Consider the following 19,294-nt stretch of genomic DNA (forward strand, 5'->3'; position numbering starts at 1 on the left):
TAATCATATATATAATAAATAATTAATATATATGACTTAAAATTAATATATACGCATATATAAATAAAAAAATTAAATTATTTTAAAAAATAAATATATCTTGAGAGCATTAAAACTATTAATTAAATAATTAATATATACGTATACATAAATAAAAAATTATTAATTAAAAAAATATCATAAATTTTTAATTTTACAAATCAATCACATATAAGTAAAATGATTTGTTTTGAAAATAGATAGATAATCAAATTAATTTTGTATTAATTGAATATTTTTATTTTATTAATTTAAAGTAGATCAATCTTACATTATATATATGACTCTTAATATATTACATGATTGTAAACTTTCATATTTGAAACTTATATTTTTCTTAACTATTGTTGTGACTATTAGGTTATATACTAATTTTGAGTTTAATATATTGTTAAATGTAATTTTTAAAGTTTTTTTACTTAAATTCTTTTGTCTTTTTATTTTATTTTAATTTTTTTAATTTATAGGTATGATCTTATTAAGAATCTCAAGTCAATATCTGGATATAAAGTTTGAAAACTTAATGTTAAGATACTTTGATATAGAAATAGAGATATAAACTAAAGTTTTATTTGTTTACAATAAAAATGTGTGGGCACATTTTTTCATAGAAATTAAGACGTTGATTTATTGTATATTATATCTTTTTTTTTAATTAATCTTTTATTTGTGAGTTTTTTTATTATGTACTTTTTCTTAGTATTTGTATGAATTAAAAATTAATAAATTGAGTTTAATTTAAAGTTAAATATATTAAAAAATATTTTTTATTAAAAATATTTTAGATATAAATAAAAAATTAAACATTGGGTTCATACACTAGTTAATGAATAAGAGAATGAGAGAAAATATATTATGTGTAGTTAATAACCGTAATTAATGAGAGTTAATGATTATAATTAATAAAAAAATAAATACAATTATAATCATTTTTAGAAATATTATAAATTTAAAACAAACTTGGATGGTAATGTAAGAAAAGATAGACCCATATATAATAGTACTTATATTATATGACAAAATTATAGAATAATAAAATATTAAGTCGTTAATTTTTTATTATGTGACAATATTAATATTAACTTTTATGTAATATAAATAGATAGATGTTAGTCTTGACCTTTTTCATAATGATATTAATTATAAAGTGGAGCAACAAATCTTACCCCGCCGAGGGACGGCCGTGTAGTTGGGCGGGTTTTCTTCTTAAATTTAGGTTGGTTTAATATGGAACTTTTGTCACTTCTGTTAATGTCAATGCTTTGGTACAATGTATTTGTGAAAATAGATTTTCTTAATTTTTTTTAATAATTGAAAAAATAAAATGCAATTTTTTTATTATTAATTTTATAAATAAGATTAAAAATAAATATAAAAAAAATTAAAAATTAAAAATTACACTTTATATTCTCAATTTTTTTAACAATAGAGAGAATTTATTCCCTATATTTATCTGTAAAAAAAATTTAGTAATTAAAATAAATTAAATAAAAATATTTAAAATTTATTTTATTTAATATTTATTAATTATTATAATAATTAATAATTATTAAATAAGATAAATTTTATCTATTTTTTGCTTTTCTAATATTACCGTTCTCTGTATAATACATACTATTCATGTGACAATAATGTTAAAAAAAATTAAATTTATCTTATTTAATATTTATTAATTATTATAATAATTAATAAATATTAAATAAGATAAATTTTAATTATTTTATCTAATATTTTTATTATCAAATATTTCCCTTCATATGACTACCAACTAATTGCCATGAAATGATTTTTTAAAATTGAAAGCCTCTAAGCGCGAGGCCCATCATCCAACATATATTGCTCATTCCTCTGTTAATTTCTTTTGTAAGATATTATAGTTTATAGTTTATACTCTATAAGGAGAGTAAGGAAACACTAATAAGAGTATCTATGGAGGTTTCTTGCACTGATCAAGAAGTTGCAGTAGAAACAGTGAAGGTCAGTTCTAACAGACTCAACGACCTCAAAGCATTCGATGAAACAAAAACCGGCGTCAAGGGTCTTGTTGACAAAGGCCTTACAAAGATTCCATTGCTGTTCCATCACCAACCTGATAATAATAAGAAATCTCACTCAGAACACACAATTCCAGTTATAGATCTTGAAGATGTTGTTAGCAAGGATCCAATCAAACGACAAGGAGTTGTTTCAAGAATAAGGGAAGCATGTGAGACATGGGGTTTCTTCCAAGTGGTGAATCATGGGATCCATGAGTGTGTTCTTGAGGAGATGAAAGATGGAGTAAGAAGGTTCTTCGAGCAAGATGATGAGGTGAAGAAAGAGTTTTATACATGTGACCAAAATAGGACGTTCATTTATAACAGTAATTTTGATATGTATAGTTCACCAGCACTTAATTGGAGAGATACATTTGTGTGCTATCTTGCTCCTAATCCTCCTAAGCCAGAAGAATTACCAGTCGTATGCAGGTATCTTCTTATTACACTAACTTTCAATTAAATTATTAAATTAATCACGACTTCCTTAATTTGTTCTGTTTGGCTTAGTTTCAAGAAGTATGTTCTAATTACACTAACTCTGTCTTACATCATATCTTCTTTTTTTTTTTTTCCCTTTATCTTTATTTCAGTGTTATCAAACATTTTTTTTTCATATTTTTGTATTTTTATATTGAAAAACAAAAATATAATGTGTATATTAAAATTAATTATTATGTATTTATGTATAAATAAATATATTTTTTAACTTATCTTTAATGTGTATTTTGTATTTTAACATATATTTTATATTAATAGATAATTTTATTATATACCTAATATAGTTGATTAAAAAATTATGTATGTAAATAAAAAAATCAGTTATTAAATCAATTATAATGTACTATGTATAAATATATATAGCATTTAATTCATTCTTAATGTATATTTTATATTTTAACATATATTTTAAATAAATAATTAATTTTTAACTAATTTTTTATTTACACATAATATGTTTATTATGTATTTATGCTTTTGAAACACTCTTAACGAGACCGTCTTTATTTTGGTGGTGAGTCTTCTTTTGAAGAAGTTAGAATCCGTTTGGTTCATTTATTTATATATATTTTTTATTTTTAATGTTTTAAATTTTATTTTAAAAATTTTGCGAATAAAAAATAATTGAAATAATAAATTTTTTTTTTTCAAAATTTTGAAATAAAGATTTCTAAAAATAAAAATATAAATATAAATCAAACATAATCTTAATGTTTTAATTTTGTTTATTGGGAGTGTTTGACTATTTATTAGCCTTATATTTTACAAAAGAGAAAAGAGATTTTATATCAACTAATTACAAGTGGTCATAATTTCGGTCAAAATATTTAATTTGACAGCTTCACTTTTATTTGGTCATTTTACTTGTGATTGAGCCAATTAACACTAATAACAAGGATATCTAGTGCCAATCAAACCTCTCTCCCAAATTAAGAAGAATAGGGTATAAATTTTGACTCCAATTATTTTACATGAATTATGGATCGAGTTTAAGAGAATAAAGTATTTAAAAATATATATATATACGGAATCAATTTTTAGATTAGTTAACATTAACCTATTTTAGGGTTTAGGTTTATAAGTTAGTATTTAGAGTTAAGAATTTATGATTTAGAAATTAGTATAAACAAAATAATTTTATAAAGTTGACTGATGTTGGCTGAAAAAAAATTAGTTTCCTAACACTATTCTAAAAAAATGCAATAAAAACCAATGCAAATAAACATAGTTACGATGCACAATGAACAAAGACACAAACTTAAACCCTGGATTTTTTATTAGATGAGATACTTGCTTATACTAATTTGCAACTTCTTGTAGGGATATCCTTCTCAAATATGGGAACCATGTTATGAAACTAGGGATTGCACTCTTTGAATTACTATCAGAAGGTCTTGGTTTGCATCCAAACTATTTAAGAGACATAGGTTGCACTGATGGACTTATTTCACTTTGCCATTACTATCCTGCATGTCCTGAACCAGAACTAACTTTGGGAATCACTAAGCATTCCGATAACAACTTTATCACAGTGCTTCTCCAAGACCATATCGGCGGCCTTCAAGTACTTCATCAAGATAAGTGGATCGATATACCGCCGCTATCAGGGGCTCTAGTTGTCAATATTGGTGATCTTCTGCAGGTAACTTTTTCTTATTCTTTTTTAAAACCTAATGTGAATGCTTTCTATATCTATAGTTTCATTGATAACTGAGGTATTTTTGAGGGAAAAAAAGAATTAATTGGTTAACTAATACATACTAATAATACTTTATCTAATGTAGAATGGCTAGCACTAATATTCCAATTTATAATTGCTCCTACTAAATTTTCATACTAAGTTTAAAAGTATCGTATATTATGTTACAATGCAACATACACCATGCGATTAATGAAAAAAAAAAACAAAAACAAAAAAACAAAAAAGAGGGGCTCTTAATCGTATATGTTAAATTGATCTGAGGGGCTCTAAGTTTGATAAAAAAAAAGTATAATTTACTTAGTGGTATTGAAAAAAACCATTAAAATCTACTATGCCCAAATATTACAAGTTGCCCATTAAGCCCATTTGCCAAAAATAAATTAAACTAACAATTGTATTAGCTAGATCTCATTAACATTGTAATCATCCTTAAATGAGACAAACCTATAACGAAGCCATTGTTGCTATCAGGCTACTTGTTCCATCACCTGAATCTGTCTAAATGTATTTTCTATAACATGCCAACAATGGAGTTGCACACACAAGATTTATTAGTGTGGATGCTTTATGCCATCCTCCATACCATAAACATGCTGTTTTACTCAAATTTTTGTTCTATTGTTAACAACAAATAAATCAACAATTTTCGAGTTTTGTTTCACAATCTTAATTCAAGGAGCGGAAACGACTCCTTTTGTGGGTGTCTCAAAGTCTCAATTGTAGTTTCAAAAGTAAAATTAAAGATAAAAAGGAAAACATACAAGGTGCCGGAGGCAAAGTAAAATGTAGAAATTAAAACAAACAGAAAATTAAAAAGAAGATGAAAGAAGAAACATGAACGTAAAAGAGAAAAAGACGTAAAAGTAAAGAAATTTTATTAATAAAAACTGAAAGAAAGCAAAGTACAAGTGTTTGAGTTCAGAGGAATTACTTAAGATTCCCAATTTTACTCTGTGATGCCAAGGGGCTGAGAGCGTTTTGGGTCTCTAAGTGTTTTCCAAGAAGAACTGAACTGATTACAACGTGTTCCTAAAACTCTATTTATAGACTAACCTAATCTCAATGGGCAGTTACTCTTTGTACACCACTTGCAGGAAATTAGAATTTCTTGTAGCTGTTCCCGCACTTCTTACTTGCTGTTAATTTTAAATTTTAAATAAATAACCAACTATCAAATGATCTAATTTAATTTAAAATAGATATAAATATTATATATAGGAACATTACCAAATAACTAATTATTTCTTTTTATAATTTTTTTATAAAAATTATATTTTGTCTAACAAGATGCCCCCAAGATTTCTCACTTGAAGATATGCAATGATTGAAAGTGAGAAAACTTAGTTGTTTATTGACATTTTTTTTATTTTTGATATTGTGAGTCAATTGACATTTTAGACACATCCGCTTGACAGATTAAATGCCTACTAGTAATAGACTTAACAGAATTTCTAAGTCTATAAAATTTTTTACATTAATAGTTGAACTGTCAATGGGGTCTATTCTTTTGTATGAAATTTTTAAGTGTGTCAAATGATATCTGTTCTAATTTCGGCACATTAAATGTGTATCAATTGACCTTTGTTTTGACCTTTAATATTTCAATTAAGAGTTTTTTTTTTTTGACACACACTTTCATTGTTTTAATTGACACAATTTTCCTAACTTCAGAAGTAACAAAATCTTAACTTCGTGAAGTCGTTTCTTTCATATGTTAAACTCCAGGTGTCAATTAAATTTGATAAAATTTCTAATCCTATAAAATCTCCACACTAACATTCTAATAGTTTTGACTCCAAGCGCTAAGAGACTCAACAGAATTTCTAAGTCAATTAGGCTTTTGTATTTATGAAGTACATACCCAAATGTCAATGAGAGATTATTTTTGTCCAAGATCTTAAACTTGATGCATTTTTTTTTTAAATAAAACCATTCATATGTATTTTACACATCTCAATACTTTTAGGATTAAATGCCTTGGTGTCAACTGTCAGTGGCTTGACTCCAAGATTATACATCCTGAACTCCATATGCATCTCATCATAGTAACATGTACTATTATTAGCAAGAACTTCTTCCACTCCTCCATCTTCATTCCAGAAAATCAATTTTTGATGTAAAGTTGATGGAATAGCACTCATTCCATGAATCCAATCTCGTCCCAAAAGCAAGTTAAAACCAGCCTTTGAAGGAACCACCACAAATAGAGTTGGCCTATTGACAGAACCAATCTCAATTGACAGCAGAACCACACCTCTAACAGAAGAAGTCTTTCCATTAAAATCTGTCACCCCAATGCTACTTTTAATAAGATCTTTTTCAGTCTTTCCAAGCCTTCCCATCATTCTTTCAGGCATGAGATTAACAGCAGCTCCCCCGTCAACCAAAATCTTATTGACTATCCTTCCGTCAACACGAGCCTTGATATGCAGTGGACGCAAGTGTTCCTTATCATTTTCAGTAGGCTTCTCAAATAATCCTCCACCACACATATTGTCGTCTAGCAATAAACATTCGCTTCCAGGAAAGACATCATAACAATCATCTTTTAATGACTCTACTTCCTGGACTTGACTATACTCCTCAGGCAGTATTGACACCACAGCTATAGGTTGCTTAACACCAAATATTGCTTCTAAGCTGTCATCAAAATCAGTGTCAAAATTATCAGTAATTAAATCTTCATCCTTTTCTCCCTTGTTTTCAACCATCACCCTCCTCCCAACAAGATTCTTCTTGACATTTTTATTGCACTTAGGGTGATTAGAAGAATTGCCTGTTTCTACAGACTTGGCCATGGTTGGCAAAAGAGGAAAATCTACTCCATGTCCCTGGTATGGATCCAAAGGAACATACTCAGGCATATTCTCTTTCTGCTCAAAAGTTGTAAAAGGAGAATATTTGGGAATGTTTTGACAATTTGGCCAAGGAGAATAATTAGGAACCTGCTGCATGTTAGGACTATAACAAGAATAAATTGGCTTAGAGGGAATAGGCGCATTTTTTGGAATATATATACTACCTCCGTCTCGTGCATGGTTCATGTTCCATAACTGAGACTCATAGTACCTAGGCTTGAAAGGTCTAGGCTTCACCCATTTGTTTTTTCCTCTTGCAAAAGCAGTAGGTTGATTCTGCACATTTCTCACATTCTGGACCCATTTATTATTTGAGATTTTGGTGGGAGGAACTCTTGTCTTTTGAGAAAATCCATCAGGTCTTCCATCAATCATGACCACAGTCTTCATCTTCTGGTTGACAGGTTGTACTCCAGTGTTGTTGACGCACTTGTTCAAAGGAGTTTGACCACCCAACTTTTGTTTTCCCTCGGCTATCTTCCGCTTTAGCTCGTTAGTTTCATTCTCTTTTTCAGCAATCTTCTTTCTCAACTCAGCCTTTTCTTTCTCTTCAACTTTGTACTTTTCAAACTCTTTTGCAGCTTCCTTGTCAAAAACAGCGTTGCACTTTGGGCACATGGCAATGGTGCTGTCAGATTCTTTAATTCTTAACAAAAAATCTAACAAATCCTCACCAGGACGCGGATAAACTGGCTTCTTATCTTGTTCAAAGACTCTCAGGTCTTTATTTTCATTTTTAGCACTAACCATCGTGGCATCAACTTCTACCATGTTGATTGACAAATCGAATGGCTCAACATAATTTGAGTCAGCAGCAAATGGTTCAGTGTCCACCTTCATAGTAGTTTTATCTTCAAACTTCACTCTTCCCTCCTCAATTGCTTTTTGTATCAAATCCCTGAAACGGACGCAATTGTTAGTGGTATGCGAAAATACTTGATGAAACTTACAAAATTTCTTATTCTTTATTTCATCAGTTGTAGGCATCTTTTTTCCTTCAAGTAAAATAAGCTGCTTATCTTTTAATAAAACTTCAAATATTTGATCTGCCTTAGAAATATCAAAAGAATAAGTCTTATTTTCAACTTTAGAATAAGAAGAAACTTTTTCCTTTCCTTTAACCGGCTTCAAAGATTTGCATACATAAGGAGGACCCCCACGTAATTCGGCAATATAAATCTCTTTTTCATCTGAATCACTACTATCGAAAAAACAATCAACATATGCAACCTTTTTTGAATCCCTTTTAAAAATTTCTTTTTCTTTCTTAATTTGTTCTATCTGTCTTATTCTCTCAGCTAATTGGGAAAGATCTAAAGTATGTTGATTAACAAGTTTCTTCCTAACTCCGAATTCTAGCCCATTAGTAGCTATTTTGACAACTTCAGATTCTGAAATCGGAGTAAAACATTTATTCCTCATGTTTTTAAACCGCGCCAAATACGTATCAATGGATTCTCCTTCTGCACGTTTGACAGAGAATAAATCCGTAAGACTAACTTTCAATTCACCTCGAAAAAACTGATCATGAAAATTTCTCTCTAATTGCGCCCAAGAATGAATAGAATTTGGTCTCAAGTTAGAGAACCATGTAAATGCATTTTTTGTTAAAGAAGAAGGAAAGTATCTCATCTTGAGATATTCATTAGAAGCTGCTTCCCCAATTTCAACCGTATATCGAGCAATATGCTCTACTGTAGATTCATTTTCTTCTCCAGAAAATTTTGTAAGGGATTTTGGAATTTTCCAACCCCTTGGGAGCTCTGCTTGTTGGACACACTCAGGAAAAGCAGACACAAAATATGGCCTATTCAAGCAACCAACATTAAATCCCAAACGGTTTAAAACTTGTTCAACATTTCTTGCTAGATTATAATGCCCCCTAAGTTATTTTGTCTAAGTCTTTCTAACATATCATCAGCATTTTGACCCTGTCTAGGCATATGAACATCATAATTAGGAATTACTCCACCGTTCTGATTGACATTATCAAATCTTAAACCCAAGTTATCATTTTCATCTAAATTCACCACAGTAGCAATCCTATTGACTTGCCTATTTAATTGTTCAATTCTAGTGTTTGTGTTTTCTAGAAGAGGATTTAAAACTGTCACCATTTGATGAGTTAACATGTTTACTAGATCATGGTGGCTTTCATCCATCTGCTGCCTAATATTTGCTAAAGATCCCACAGTTTGACTAGGTTGATTAACAGGCATTGCTCTTGACATGTCAAGAAATACAGGTCTGGAATTTTCTACCCTAGTGACAGTGGACGTAGTAGAATTAGATGCACCGTTATTTCCTGTATTAATAGCATGTGAAAAATTTTGTTGTGATACGTGTGAACCTGACACCCCAGAAACAGGTACATTTGACATGCCATATGGATTTTGATAAAGAGGATTTTAAAAAGTTGAGTAGAGAGGCACAGGCAATCCTTGTGTCACCATGGAGGGGACATACCCCGGTGGCAAGCCATATGGCGGCCACCCCATGGTATTTATGTGAGTTGCATTTAACCCTGTATGGGCATGGCCAACGCCATCATACCTCACTGACATCAAGGTAGGCTCTGCATTTGAAATCACAGGAGAATTCCCGAATTCATTTCCTCTAATCTCATCACTAGAAGTAGAAGAAGATGCTGCAGAAGTATTTGACATGTCAACTGACGCTGATTTCCTTGGCTCTGGACGCACGAATTTACCACTACGCAACCACATGCAAATTCAAAACTCTTGATTTTTCTTTTGACAAACTACAATCTATTGACAATGTCCCACCGGGCGTGCCAATTTGTTTTACTCAAAATTTTGTTCCATTGTTAACAACAAATAAATCAACAATTTTCGAGTTTTGTTTCACAATCTTAATTCAAGGAGCGGAAACGACTCCTTTTGTGGGTGTCTCAAAGTCTCAATTGTAGTTTCGAAAGTAAAATTAAAGATAAAAAGGAAAACATACAAGGTGCCGGAGGCAAAGTAAAATGCAGAAATTAAAACAAACAGGAAATTAAAAAGAAGATGAAAGAAGAAACATGAACGTAAAAGAGAAAAAGACGTAAAAGTAAAGAAATTTTATTAATAAAAACTGAAAGAAAGCAAAGTACAAGTGTTTGAGTTCAGAGGAATTACTTAAGATTCCCAATTTTACTCTGTGATGCCAAGGGGCTGAGAGCGTTTTGGGTCTCTAAGTGTTTTCCAAGAAGAACTGAACTGATTACAACGTGTTCCTAAAACTCTATTTATAGACTAGCCTAATCTCAATGGGCAGTTACTCTTTGTACACCACTTGCAGAAAATTTGAATTTCTTGTAGCTGTTCCCGCACTTCTTACTTGCTGTTAATTTCAAATTTTAAATAAATAACCAACTATCAAATGATCTAATTTAATTTAAAATAGATATAAATATTATATATAGGAACATTACCAAATAACTAATTATTTTTTTTTATAATTTTCTTATAAAAATTATATTTTGTCTAACACATGCCCATTTGAAAATCCATAATTCTACAATGTTTTTTTCTTTTTCTTGAAATGCAGCTTATAACAAATGATAAATTCAATAGTGTTCAACACAGAGTGCTGGCAAATTTTATTGGTCCAAGAATATCTGTTGCAAGTTTTTTCTGCTCAGGTGTCAAATCATCGTCAAAACTTTATGGCCCTATAAAAGAATTGTTATCAGAAGACACTCCTGCAAAATATAGAGAAATCACGATTGAGGAATATGTAAAATACTATAATGCCAAAGGCCTTGATGGAACCACTTCTCTTGAACATTTTAGGGTTTGACTTCAGAAATTTGGAATTAGGGTTGGTTTAATAATCACATGATGGTAGTGACATTATTTATCAAATAAAACTTAAGGTATATCTCATATTCACAAAGTTTGTAATTGTAATTGAGGTGTCCTATAAAAAATGAATACTTTGTTGAGTTATTATGTCTGTGTGTTGAATACATTTTAGACATAATATTTATCGAGACTCGTTTGATACGTGTGCCTGTCGTATTTAAGTATGTCATAAAAAATAAATTTTTTTTCTAAACATGTTTGGACATATCTAAATAGTATTACGTGTCAACATGTCCAATCTTATTCTTAACATATATTTTTAAAATAAATTTAAAAATAGTATATATTATTATTTATTAAAACAAAAAAATATTTTAAATACTGTATATAATTAAAATAAGACATTAAAATTAATTAAAAAATAATATATATATTTTAATATCAATAAAATATTAAAACATCATTATGATTTATCTATAAAAACTTTATATTTTATGTATATATATATATATCTGTATTTTATAAAATTTTAAAATTCGTATTTCAATGATCTTATATCGTGTAGTATTTTATATCCATGTCACTCTCTATACATCATAGGAGGTACTATATATAAGTTGAACACTTAGATTATTCCTTTAAAAGAATAAAAAATAATAATAATAAATAGATTTGATTTGTTATATAGAAAGTAATGATGGTACATAATAAGAAAATCTTGATTAGAAGATTTTTACAAATTACTATATATCACGTGATATGAATGACAGATTCATCAATAGAACTCTCTACAATCTTTTTTTTCTCTCTCTATTGCTCTTCTAGGGTACAATATCGAATATAATTGTGAAGAGTAGTGTATTAAGTCGGTTTCCTTGAGATCGTGATCAACTTTTGTTACAACACTTATCGTGCTTTGGAGCTAATAAGTGCGTGACCACAAATCCCCATGAGGCCTTTGCAACAGCTAGTTCTGAAATGAAAAGATCAACATCTGCGAGAACCATAAGCTCAATAAACTTACCAATTAAATATAGAAGAGGAGTAACTAGTTATCTACAATAAAAGTGATATGTATTCCAAGGCCTTAGGTTTTTTAAAATTAAATAATAAATTATTTATGATTTATTATATTTATTTTTATATTTTTAAAAAATTTTATATTATATTAAATTTTTTTTTATTATAATTTAAAATTTTAGTAAATAAAAAATACTAAAAATTTTATACGTTTTAATTTAAATAGTTAAACTTTATTTTATAAATAAAAAAAATTAATTTGATTATCTCTAATTTTAAAATATTTATTTAAAAATAATTTATAAATTAATAAATAAATAATATTTTTATAAATAATTATTATTGAATTAAAATTAATTTTCAAGTACTATATTATTCTTATTTTTATTTGAAATTACCGACCTATCCTTACCTCTTTTTTCCCAAATTAAAACCTAACCCTAATAGACCCACACACTCACCCACTCCATCTAACCTAGCACCGCACCGCACCCTCTTCTTCCCCAAAACACACATACACAAATGCAGCTCACCACACACGCACACACAAGCTTACACACGCAGAGGAAGAAACCTTGAGGGAGAAGACGCTACCCTACTGACAGCTCCGTCGCGTCCAGCTGTCGCCTTGCTTGTCGCCACCGTCGATTGCCGAGAGAGAGGGATTCCAACGTGATCTAGGGATGGAGGCAGAGTGAGAACAAAACGCGAGCTGAGGAGTTGTCTTCGCACACCGTCGCTGTTTGTGGAGCTTGCTACCGTCACCGTTCAAGCTGCTGCTGCCCGCCGTCACACGCGATGCCGCCAAAGCTACCCGCACCTCCGTCGACGCCGATCTAAGCAGAGGAGAAGAGGAAGGACGATGAAGAGGAGAGATTGATGGAAGGAGGGAAAGCAGCGCCGCTGTGGTTGTTGCTACGTCGCCGCCAGAGCTCCTCACTACTGCTCTAGTCGCTGGAGTCAACCGTTGGAGCTGTGGCTACTTGGTTCTTGGTTCTTTCTTGGTATAGTAAGTCGTTTTGCTCCGAAAACCCCTCTTTGTCGCTATTCTATTATATATTACTAAGGTTTTTGCGGCGTTATTGTCATAGGGTTGAGTTTCAGTTCTTGCATGTCACGTTTGGAGTTGCCGTTGTTGTTGTGGAAGCGATACGGAGCTGTGGTTGCAGCTGCCGCTATTGCGGGCCGAGAAAAAATGGAGTTTGTCGCGTAGTTAAGTCGTGATCAAGGTAGGGGCTTTTTATTAGACTTATTTTACTTCTAAGGATTGTTATAAGTTTATATTAGTGTGAAAAATATATTTTTATGATTTTGTAAGTCTTACGGACTGAACTAAGTTGTTTTGAATAAATATAATTGCTTTTCTGGTTGGTTGTTGTTGAAGTGGTCGCTTGATGGTTATATTTAGTTTCTTGATTGTGTTGGAGTCACAGAGAATTCTGATTTATTGATTTATTTTGTTAAATTGGTAGTTGCTGGAATGATTTGAGATATGGAAATAATTTGATTTTTGAATTGGTTTGATTTTGAAATGGTTTAACATTGAAAATGATTTGGTTTTGAACCCATTGGAAAAGGTTGAGAAATGGTTTAGATTGGACCCTTAAAGGGTGGCAATAGTCCGAGTTTTAGAGGAGTTGTTGCCAAAATTTTTTATAAGTATTTAAGTGAATTTAAATCGTTTAAATTTGATTGAAGGGAAATGGACTTTTGTGTGATTAACTTGGGTTTAAGGACTATGTTTTAAAGAGTTTTAGAGGAAACAAAACTAATAGAACTGAATTGAATTTTTGAACTTAATTTGGTGAAAATGAAATGAATCTCGAGACTTTTGAGAAATTTCGTAAGTTGGTTAAAGAAAATGTTGAGTCTTGGGAATGCTTGAATGTTGTTTTGAACTGTGGAACTTTTTTGTCGAGGCTTAAGTAGTAAGATTATTGAAAGTTCAAATTAATAAGTTTTGGGTAATAAAGAATAATAATATTATTCTGGTATTGTAATTATTATCTATGTATTTATAAAATATTATATATTAGTAATTTGTATTATAACAGAATAAGAGAGTTAAAAAATAATTTACTTAAAAGTTGTAGAAAGACGAACCTAAGTTGAGAATCTTATGATTCATTCTTCATAAAACATCTAGGGAGAGACGAAGGAAGAATGCGAAGATAATTTATATTGTTGAATAACAAGAAAAAAAGAAGAAGAAAGAAAAGAAAAGAAAAAGATTAAAGGGATCTCTATCATAGTAGAGTAGAGAGCAGAGACTAAAAGAATCTAAAAGAATATTTGCCACAGAGAGTAGGAAAAGGGATACCGAAAATAATGTCTCACCGGATTGATATGAAATGAATGAATGTTGATTTAGCTTTAGTGCCAAAAGGGACGATGATACATAACGTACACTGGAGACGGAGACTGTGAGTACGGTTCAGTAAGGACAGCGATACGTAATGTTCACTTGAGATTGGGGGGAAGGTTCCACGTGAAGACGCCGATACGTAATGCTCATGTAAGGGACATTGGTTGAGATAGAGATGGCGATATGTAACACCTACTTGTGACCGGGAAGAGGGTTTTTCCATGAGGATGGCAGTATGTAACGTTCATGGAGGGAATGCTGGATGGGATAGGAACGGTGATACGTAACACTTATCTCAGGACTACTATCGGGAAGCAAGCAACAAACCGACACATGAGTTCGTGGCCTGCATAGGGCTAAACATGCATTATCCTTGTTTGCACATATCTCTCTGTGATGTGTTTTTGTGTATATGTGTGGATGCTTTGTGTGTACTATATAATTGTTTGACTTCTGTGTTCTTTATTTATTAAGTTTAAATGTATTCTATTGCTCGTTATTGTTGGCTATGGTAATAAAATGAACTTAACTTCTAACTCTGACCCTACTAAGGACTCCCCAATTTTTACCCCTCTTTCCAACCCTTTCAGCTACAGGTACGAAAGCTTATTGTGAAGTTGTGGAAGCATAGAAGAATTTGTACGAGTTGAGTTGTTGCTAGAATTTATTTTCCACTCACCTTGTTAGTTGAAATTTTATTTAAAAGGATAGTTTTTGCAATTGGTTTTGTTTGTAATACTATAATGTATTATTAATATTAAGAATATGAATATGTGTTATTTTGTTCTTGTTAAAGTTTTAACTTTTTAATAAAATTGTCAACATATTAACACGTAAAGGCTCAATATTAATTAGATAATAAAGGAATTAGGTTAGTAACACCTTACTTTTGGTACGATCATGACGTACTAAAAATTGGGTCATTACAGCTTAGACTCATTTCTTTCAATTCATCAAACCTATATCAAGTCGGCTTCATTTATTTTCTATCGGGTCATTAAGGCTCATATTGAGTTGGCTCAGACCCATTTCTTTCAATTTATCACTCCCCATATTCAGTCTGTTTCATTTATTTTTTGTTGGGTCTTACATTCCCATATCCAGTTGACTTGGACCATTTCTTTCAATTATTCAATCCCATATCCAGTCAGCTTCATGAATATTATGTCGGGTCGTTAATACTAAGGTTGCGAGAATTGAACCAGTCAATAAACCGATTTAGTGACCGGTTCAATGGTTTAAATAAAAATAAACTGATTTAGTGATTGGTTCAATCGAAGTCAAACCGATAATAAAAGAATTAGGTTAGTAAAACCTTAATTAGATAATAAACCGTTAGTAACTGGTCCAATTAAAATTGAACCGTAGTTGAACCAGTTTAAATAAATTACTAAAAATTTAATATATATCAAAAATTCAAAATACATCTAATGTTCCATCTTTAAAATAAAAATTTCTAATCAACAAGCTAATGACTAAGAAATTAACTTAGACATTTCAATAGTTACATATAGTGATACAAATACATGTATTTTGAAAAATTCTTTTCATTGTTCCAGTAACAGAAAAGCTTAAGAAAAATGGAGTCTAGAACTAAATAACTATATCTGAGGTCTGAGATGTTGAACAATCCAATCAAAAGAGTGAGATTTCAAAAATGAAAATACTTCTATTCTATCACTAGCATAAATATATTCATCAAAGCACACTCCTTCAATTAAATGAAACACATCTTCGGCTACAAGTCCCATAGATTTAATAAACAAAAGATTTATCATGTATGCATTGTAGAAATTCAGAAATGGAATAAACAAAAAATATATTAATAGAAAACTTACAAAAATAAACTCAAAATCAGAAATTCAAAAAAAACAGTACAAAATTAACTCCGAAATTTGATCAAAATCAATAATAATTAACTCAACAAAAACAACAATCAACAATCTTTCAATTTGGTTGACCTGGTCGAATCGACTGGTCTGGTCCGATTTAGTTTTCAAAACACTGAGTAACGCATGTATCAAGTTGGCACAGACCTATTTCTTCCAATTCATCAAGCCCATAACCACACGGCTCATTTATTTTCTATCGAGTCATTGACGCTCAAATCCAACTATTTCAGACATATTTCTTTCAATTCATCACACCCATATCTAGTCGGATCATTATTTTTATTGGGTTGTTGGTGCCCAAATCTAGTTTACTTAGACCTATTTCTTTCAATTCATCGAGCCCATATCAAATCAGCTTCATTTGTTTTCTATCATGTCATTTATTCCTATATACATTAAGACTATATCCAGTTGGCTTCATTTATTTTTTATCGGGTTGTTGGCACATATATCTAGTTGGCTCAAATCCATTTCTTTCAATTCATCGAACCCACATCTAGTCGGCTTGTATATTTTTGGTCCAATAGTTAACGACCAAATCCAACTAGCTCAAACTCATTTCTTTCAATTCATCAAACCCATAATTAGTCGACCTTATTTATTTTTTGTTGGGTCGTAGACACACATATCCACTTATCTCATACCCATTTCTTCTAATTCTTTAATCCCATATCTAGCCAGCTTCATTTATTTTCTATCGGGTTTTTGACACCCGTATTAAGTTAGCTCAGACCCATTTCTTCCAATTCATCAAGCCCATAACCACAAGGCTCATTTATTTTCTGTTGAGTCATTGATCCTTGGCTCAGACCCATTCTTTCAATTCATCATCCCATATCTAGTCGGCTTTATTTATTTTTTTTTCATGTCATTGACACCCATATCCAGTTGGCTGAGATCCATTTCTTTCAATTCATTAAGTCCCATATCTGATGGCTTTATTTATTTTCTGTCGGGTTGCTGACACCCGTATCTAGTTGGCTTAAACTCATTTCTTTTAATTCATCAACCTCATATCCAATTGGCTTCATTTATTTTTTGTGGGGTCATTGACCCCTATATCCAGTTGGCACAAATCTATTTCTTTCAGTTTATCAATCCCATATCAAGTCAGCTTTATTTATTTTTTGTCGAGTCATTGATTCCTGTATGCAGTTGGCTCGGAGCCATTTCTTTCAATTCATCAAGTCCATTAAGAGAGCTTCAGGTTCGGCTAGTTGAAGAAGGAGACCTCTCATTAAAATTCTAAACCGATTAAAGTGTTCTTTTCATTATCCTCTTCATCCTCATACTAATTTCTCTAAGGTAAATTGAGGTATAACTCTCTTTTGAGCTTTTTTAAGATTTGTCCATCATATGTATATAGAGAAAATTTCATATTCTTGATTCTTTTGCTTATGAAATCATCTCTAGAAACTTAAAGGAATAACAAAATACCACAAACAAGTTTGAAAAAGGTGAAACACTCATGTGTTAAATGTATTTTATTATTTTAGAGTTATCTGCATTATTAATTTCTAATGAAGTTGTTGGAGTTGCCTATGTTTACAACAATTTGAGGTAAACACTATATTAGTTATTAGTTTATTGTTACACATTCAGTTTTATATTTTCTTTTAACTAACTACTTTAATCATTTATATTATTTTTAAAGGTCACAACTCCTTTTTTGATGGTGAACTTGTTGGTGATGGATTCATCTTAATGTGGGTTTATGGAAGGAGATGAAGGCTATAATATTTTTATTTTATTGACTTTGATTTGTTAATGTGCTAATTTATGTTTTAAAGACTCATGTATGTTGCTGTTACTATTTTGTGAATACTGATGTTTTTTAAACTTTAAGGATATAAAGTATGTCTACTATGGATATTTGGTTGTCTTTTGAATTTTGATATTTAAAAATTCAATGTGATTTATTTTGTTTTCTTAATTTCATGATATATGTACTGTATAATTTTTTTCCCAATCTTTTTCATTTTTTATTTTTTATTTTTATTTCAAATGAAATATTCAATTGAGTAACCTGATTACCCGAACCAATCCAATCTAAAAGTATTCAGTTTGGATTGGTTAGGATACAACACCAAAAAATGTCTTATCCGATCCAAATTGACCCGACACACATTTTAATTGGTTCGATACTATCTTTCTTTCAAACTCGACCCAACCCGACCCGATTACATCCCTACCCGATTACACCCTTACCTACAGTTGTATTTGGAAGAAAAACTAAAATTGAGAGATAAAGACTGGAGGACAAATATAGAGACTAAAATAAGAGAAATTACTAAAATATTCTTATTTATTAAAAATAATAATAACTCTATTCTTTTACCTTTTTCACCATCTTATTTCTTCTTATTCTTCTTGCCCTCTTCAAGCGCATCAGAAAAAGCATCATCAATATCATTATTCTTGTATACCTTTTTCTCCTCCACGTTAGACCTTTTAATCTCGACGATGTTCTCGGCTTTCCTTTCTTTGCTACCATCTATTTTATTTCTACCCAAACTAACATTCAAAGAGTTTGATTTATTTGTAGGCCTAATCGTATTGTAACTTTAGAATCATTGTTTGATGGTTGTTTGGAAGAAGTGGATTTTTCAGGGAGAAGCCTTGGACTTGGAGTGATTAAAACTTTCTTAGAAGGTCGATGCTCATATCCAGCTGATAAACCACTATTTTACGGTTTATTTTGTATTGAATTGAGTGAATTTTATCAATTATTCATACACTTATTCATATAAATTGCATGGTTTTACAAATCCTTCCTAATTTTGTGCTATGATTGAAAACATGCTTCTTTGGCCTTAAATTTGCTAATTTTTAATCCTCTTTTATTACCATCGATGTCGTGATATGTTTGTTAAGTGTTTTCAGGTTTTCTAGGGCAGGAATGGCTTAGAGGATGGAAAGGAAGCATGCAAAAGTGGTAGGAACACAAAAAATTAAGGATTTCAGAATCTGGAAGTGACGCGCATGCATGGACGACGCGTACGCGTGATGATCGACACGTGCTGCATTAAACAGAATTCACTGGAGGCAATTTCTGGGCTGCTTTTGACCTAGTTT

General features: G+C 30.7%; 1 protein-coding gene and 2 long non-coding RNA genes across 3 annotated transcripts; all 3 read left to right on the forward strand.

Annotated features, from left to right (window-relative positions):
- The first annotated feature begins 1,928 nt into the window (after positions 1 to 1,928).
- Positions 1,929 to 10,937, forward strand: LOC112769095 (1-aminocyclopropane-1-carboxylate oxidase homolog 12). Its single transcript, XM_025813511.3, has 3 exons — positions 1,929 to 2,507; positions 3,897 to 4,218; positions 10,686 to 10,937. Exons 1-3 carry the CDS (start codon positions 1,969 to 1,971, stop codon positions 10,935 to 10,937), a joined length of 1,113 nt encoding a protein of 370 aa, XP_025669296.1. The 5' UTR covers positions 1,929 to 1,968.
- A 965-nt stretch (positions 10,938 to 11,902) lies between these two features.
- Positions 11,903 to 15,122, forward strand: LOC112771525 (uncharacterized). The gene is made up of 3 exons (XR_003187103.3): positions 11,903 to 12,971; positions 13,054 to 13,191; positions 14,918 to 15,122. It is a non-coding gene; the product is annotated as an uncharacterized lncRNA (long non-coding RNA).
- A 2,041-nt stretch (positions 15,123 to 17,163) lies between these two features.
- On the forward strand, positions 17,164 to 18,152 carry LOC140181732 (uncharacterized). The gene is made up of 2 exons (XR_011876853.1): positions 17,164 to 17,524; positions 17,874 to 18,152. It is a non-coding gene; the product is annotated as an uncharacterized lncRNA (long non-coding RNA).
- Positions 18,153 to 19,294: the final 1,142 nt, after the last annotated feature.

This window comes from Arachis hypogaea, chromosome 18, assembly GCF_003086295.3.
Source record: "Arachis hypogaea cultivar Tifrunner chromosome 18, arahy.Tifrunner.gnm2.J5K5, whole genome shotgun sequence".
NCBI classification, from domain to species: domain Eukaryota; kingdom Viridiplantae; phylum Streptophyta; class Magnoliopsida; order Fabales; family Fabaceae; genus Arachis; species Arachis hypogaea.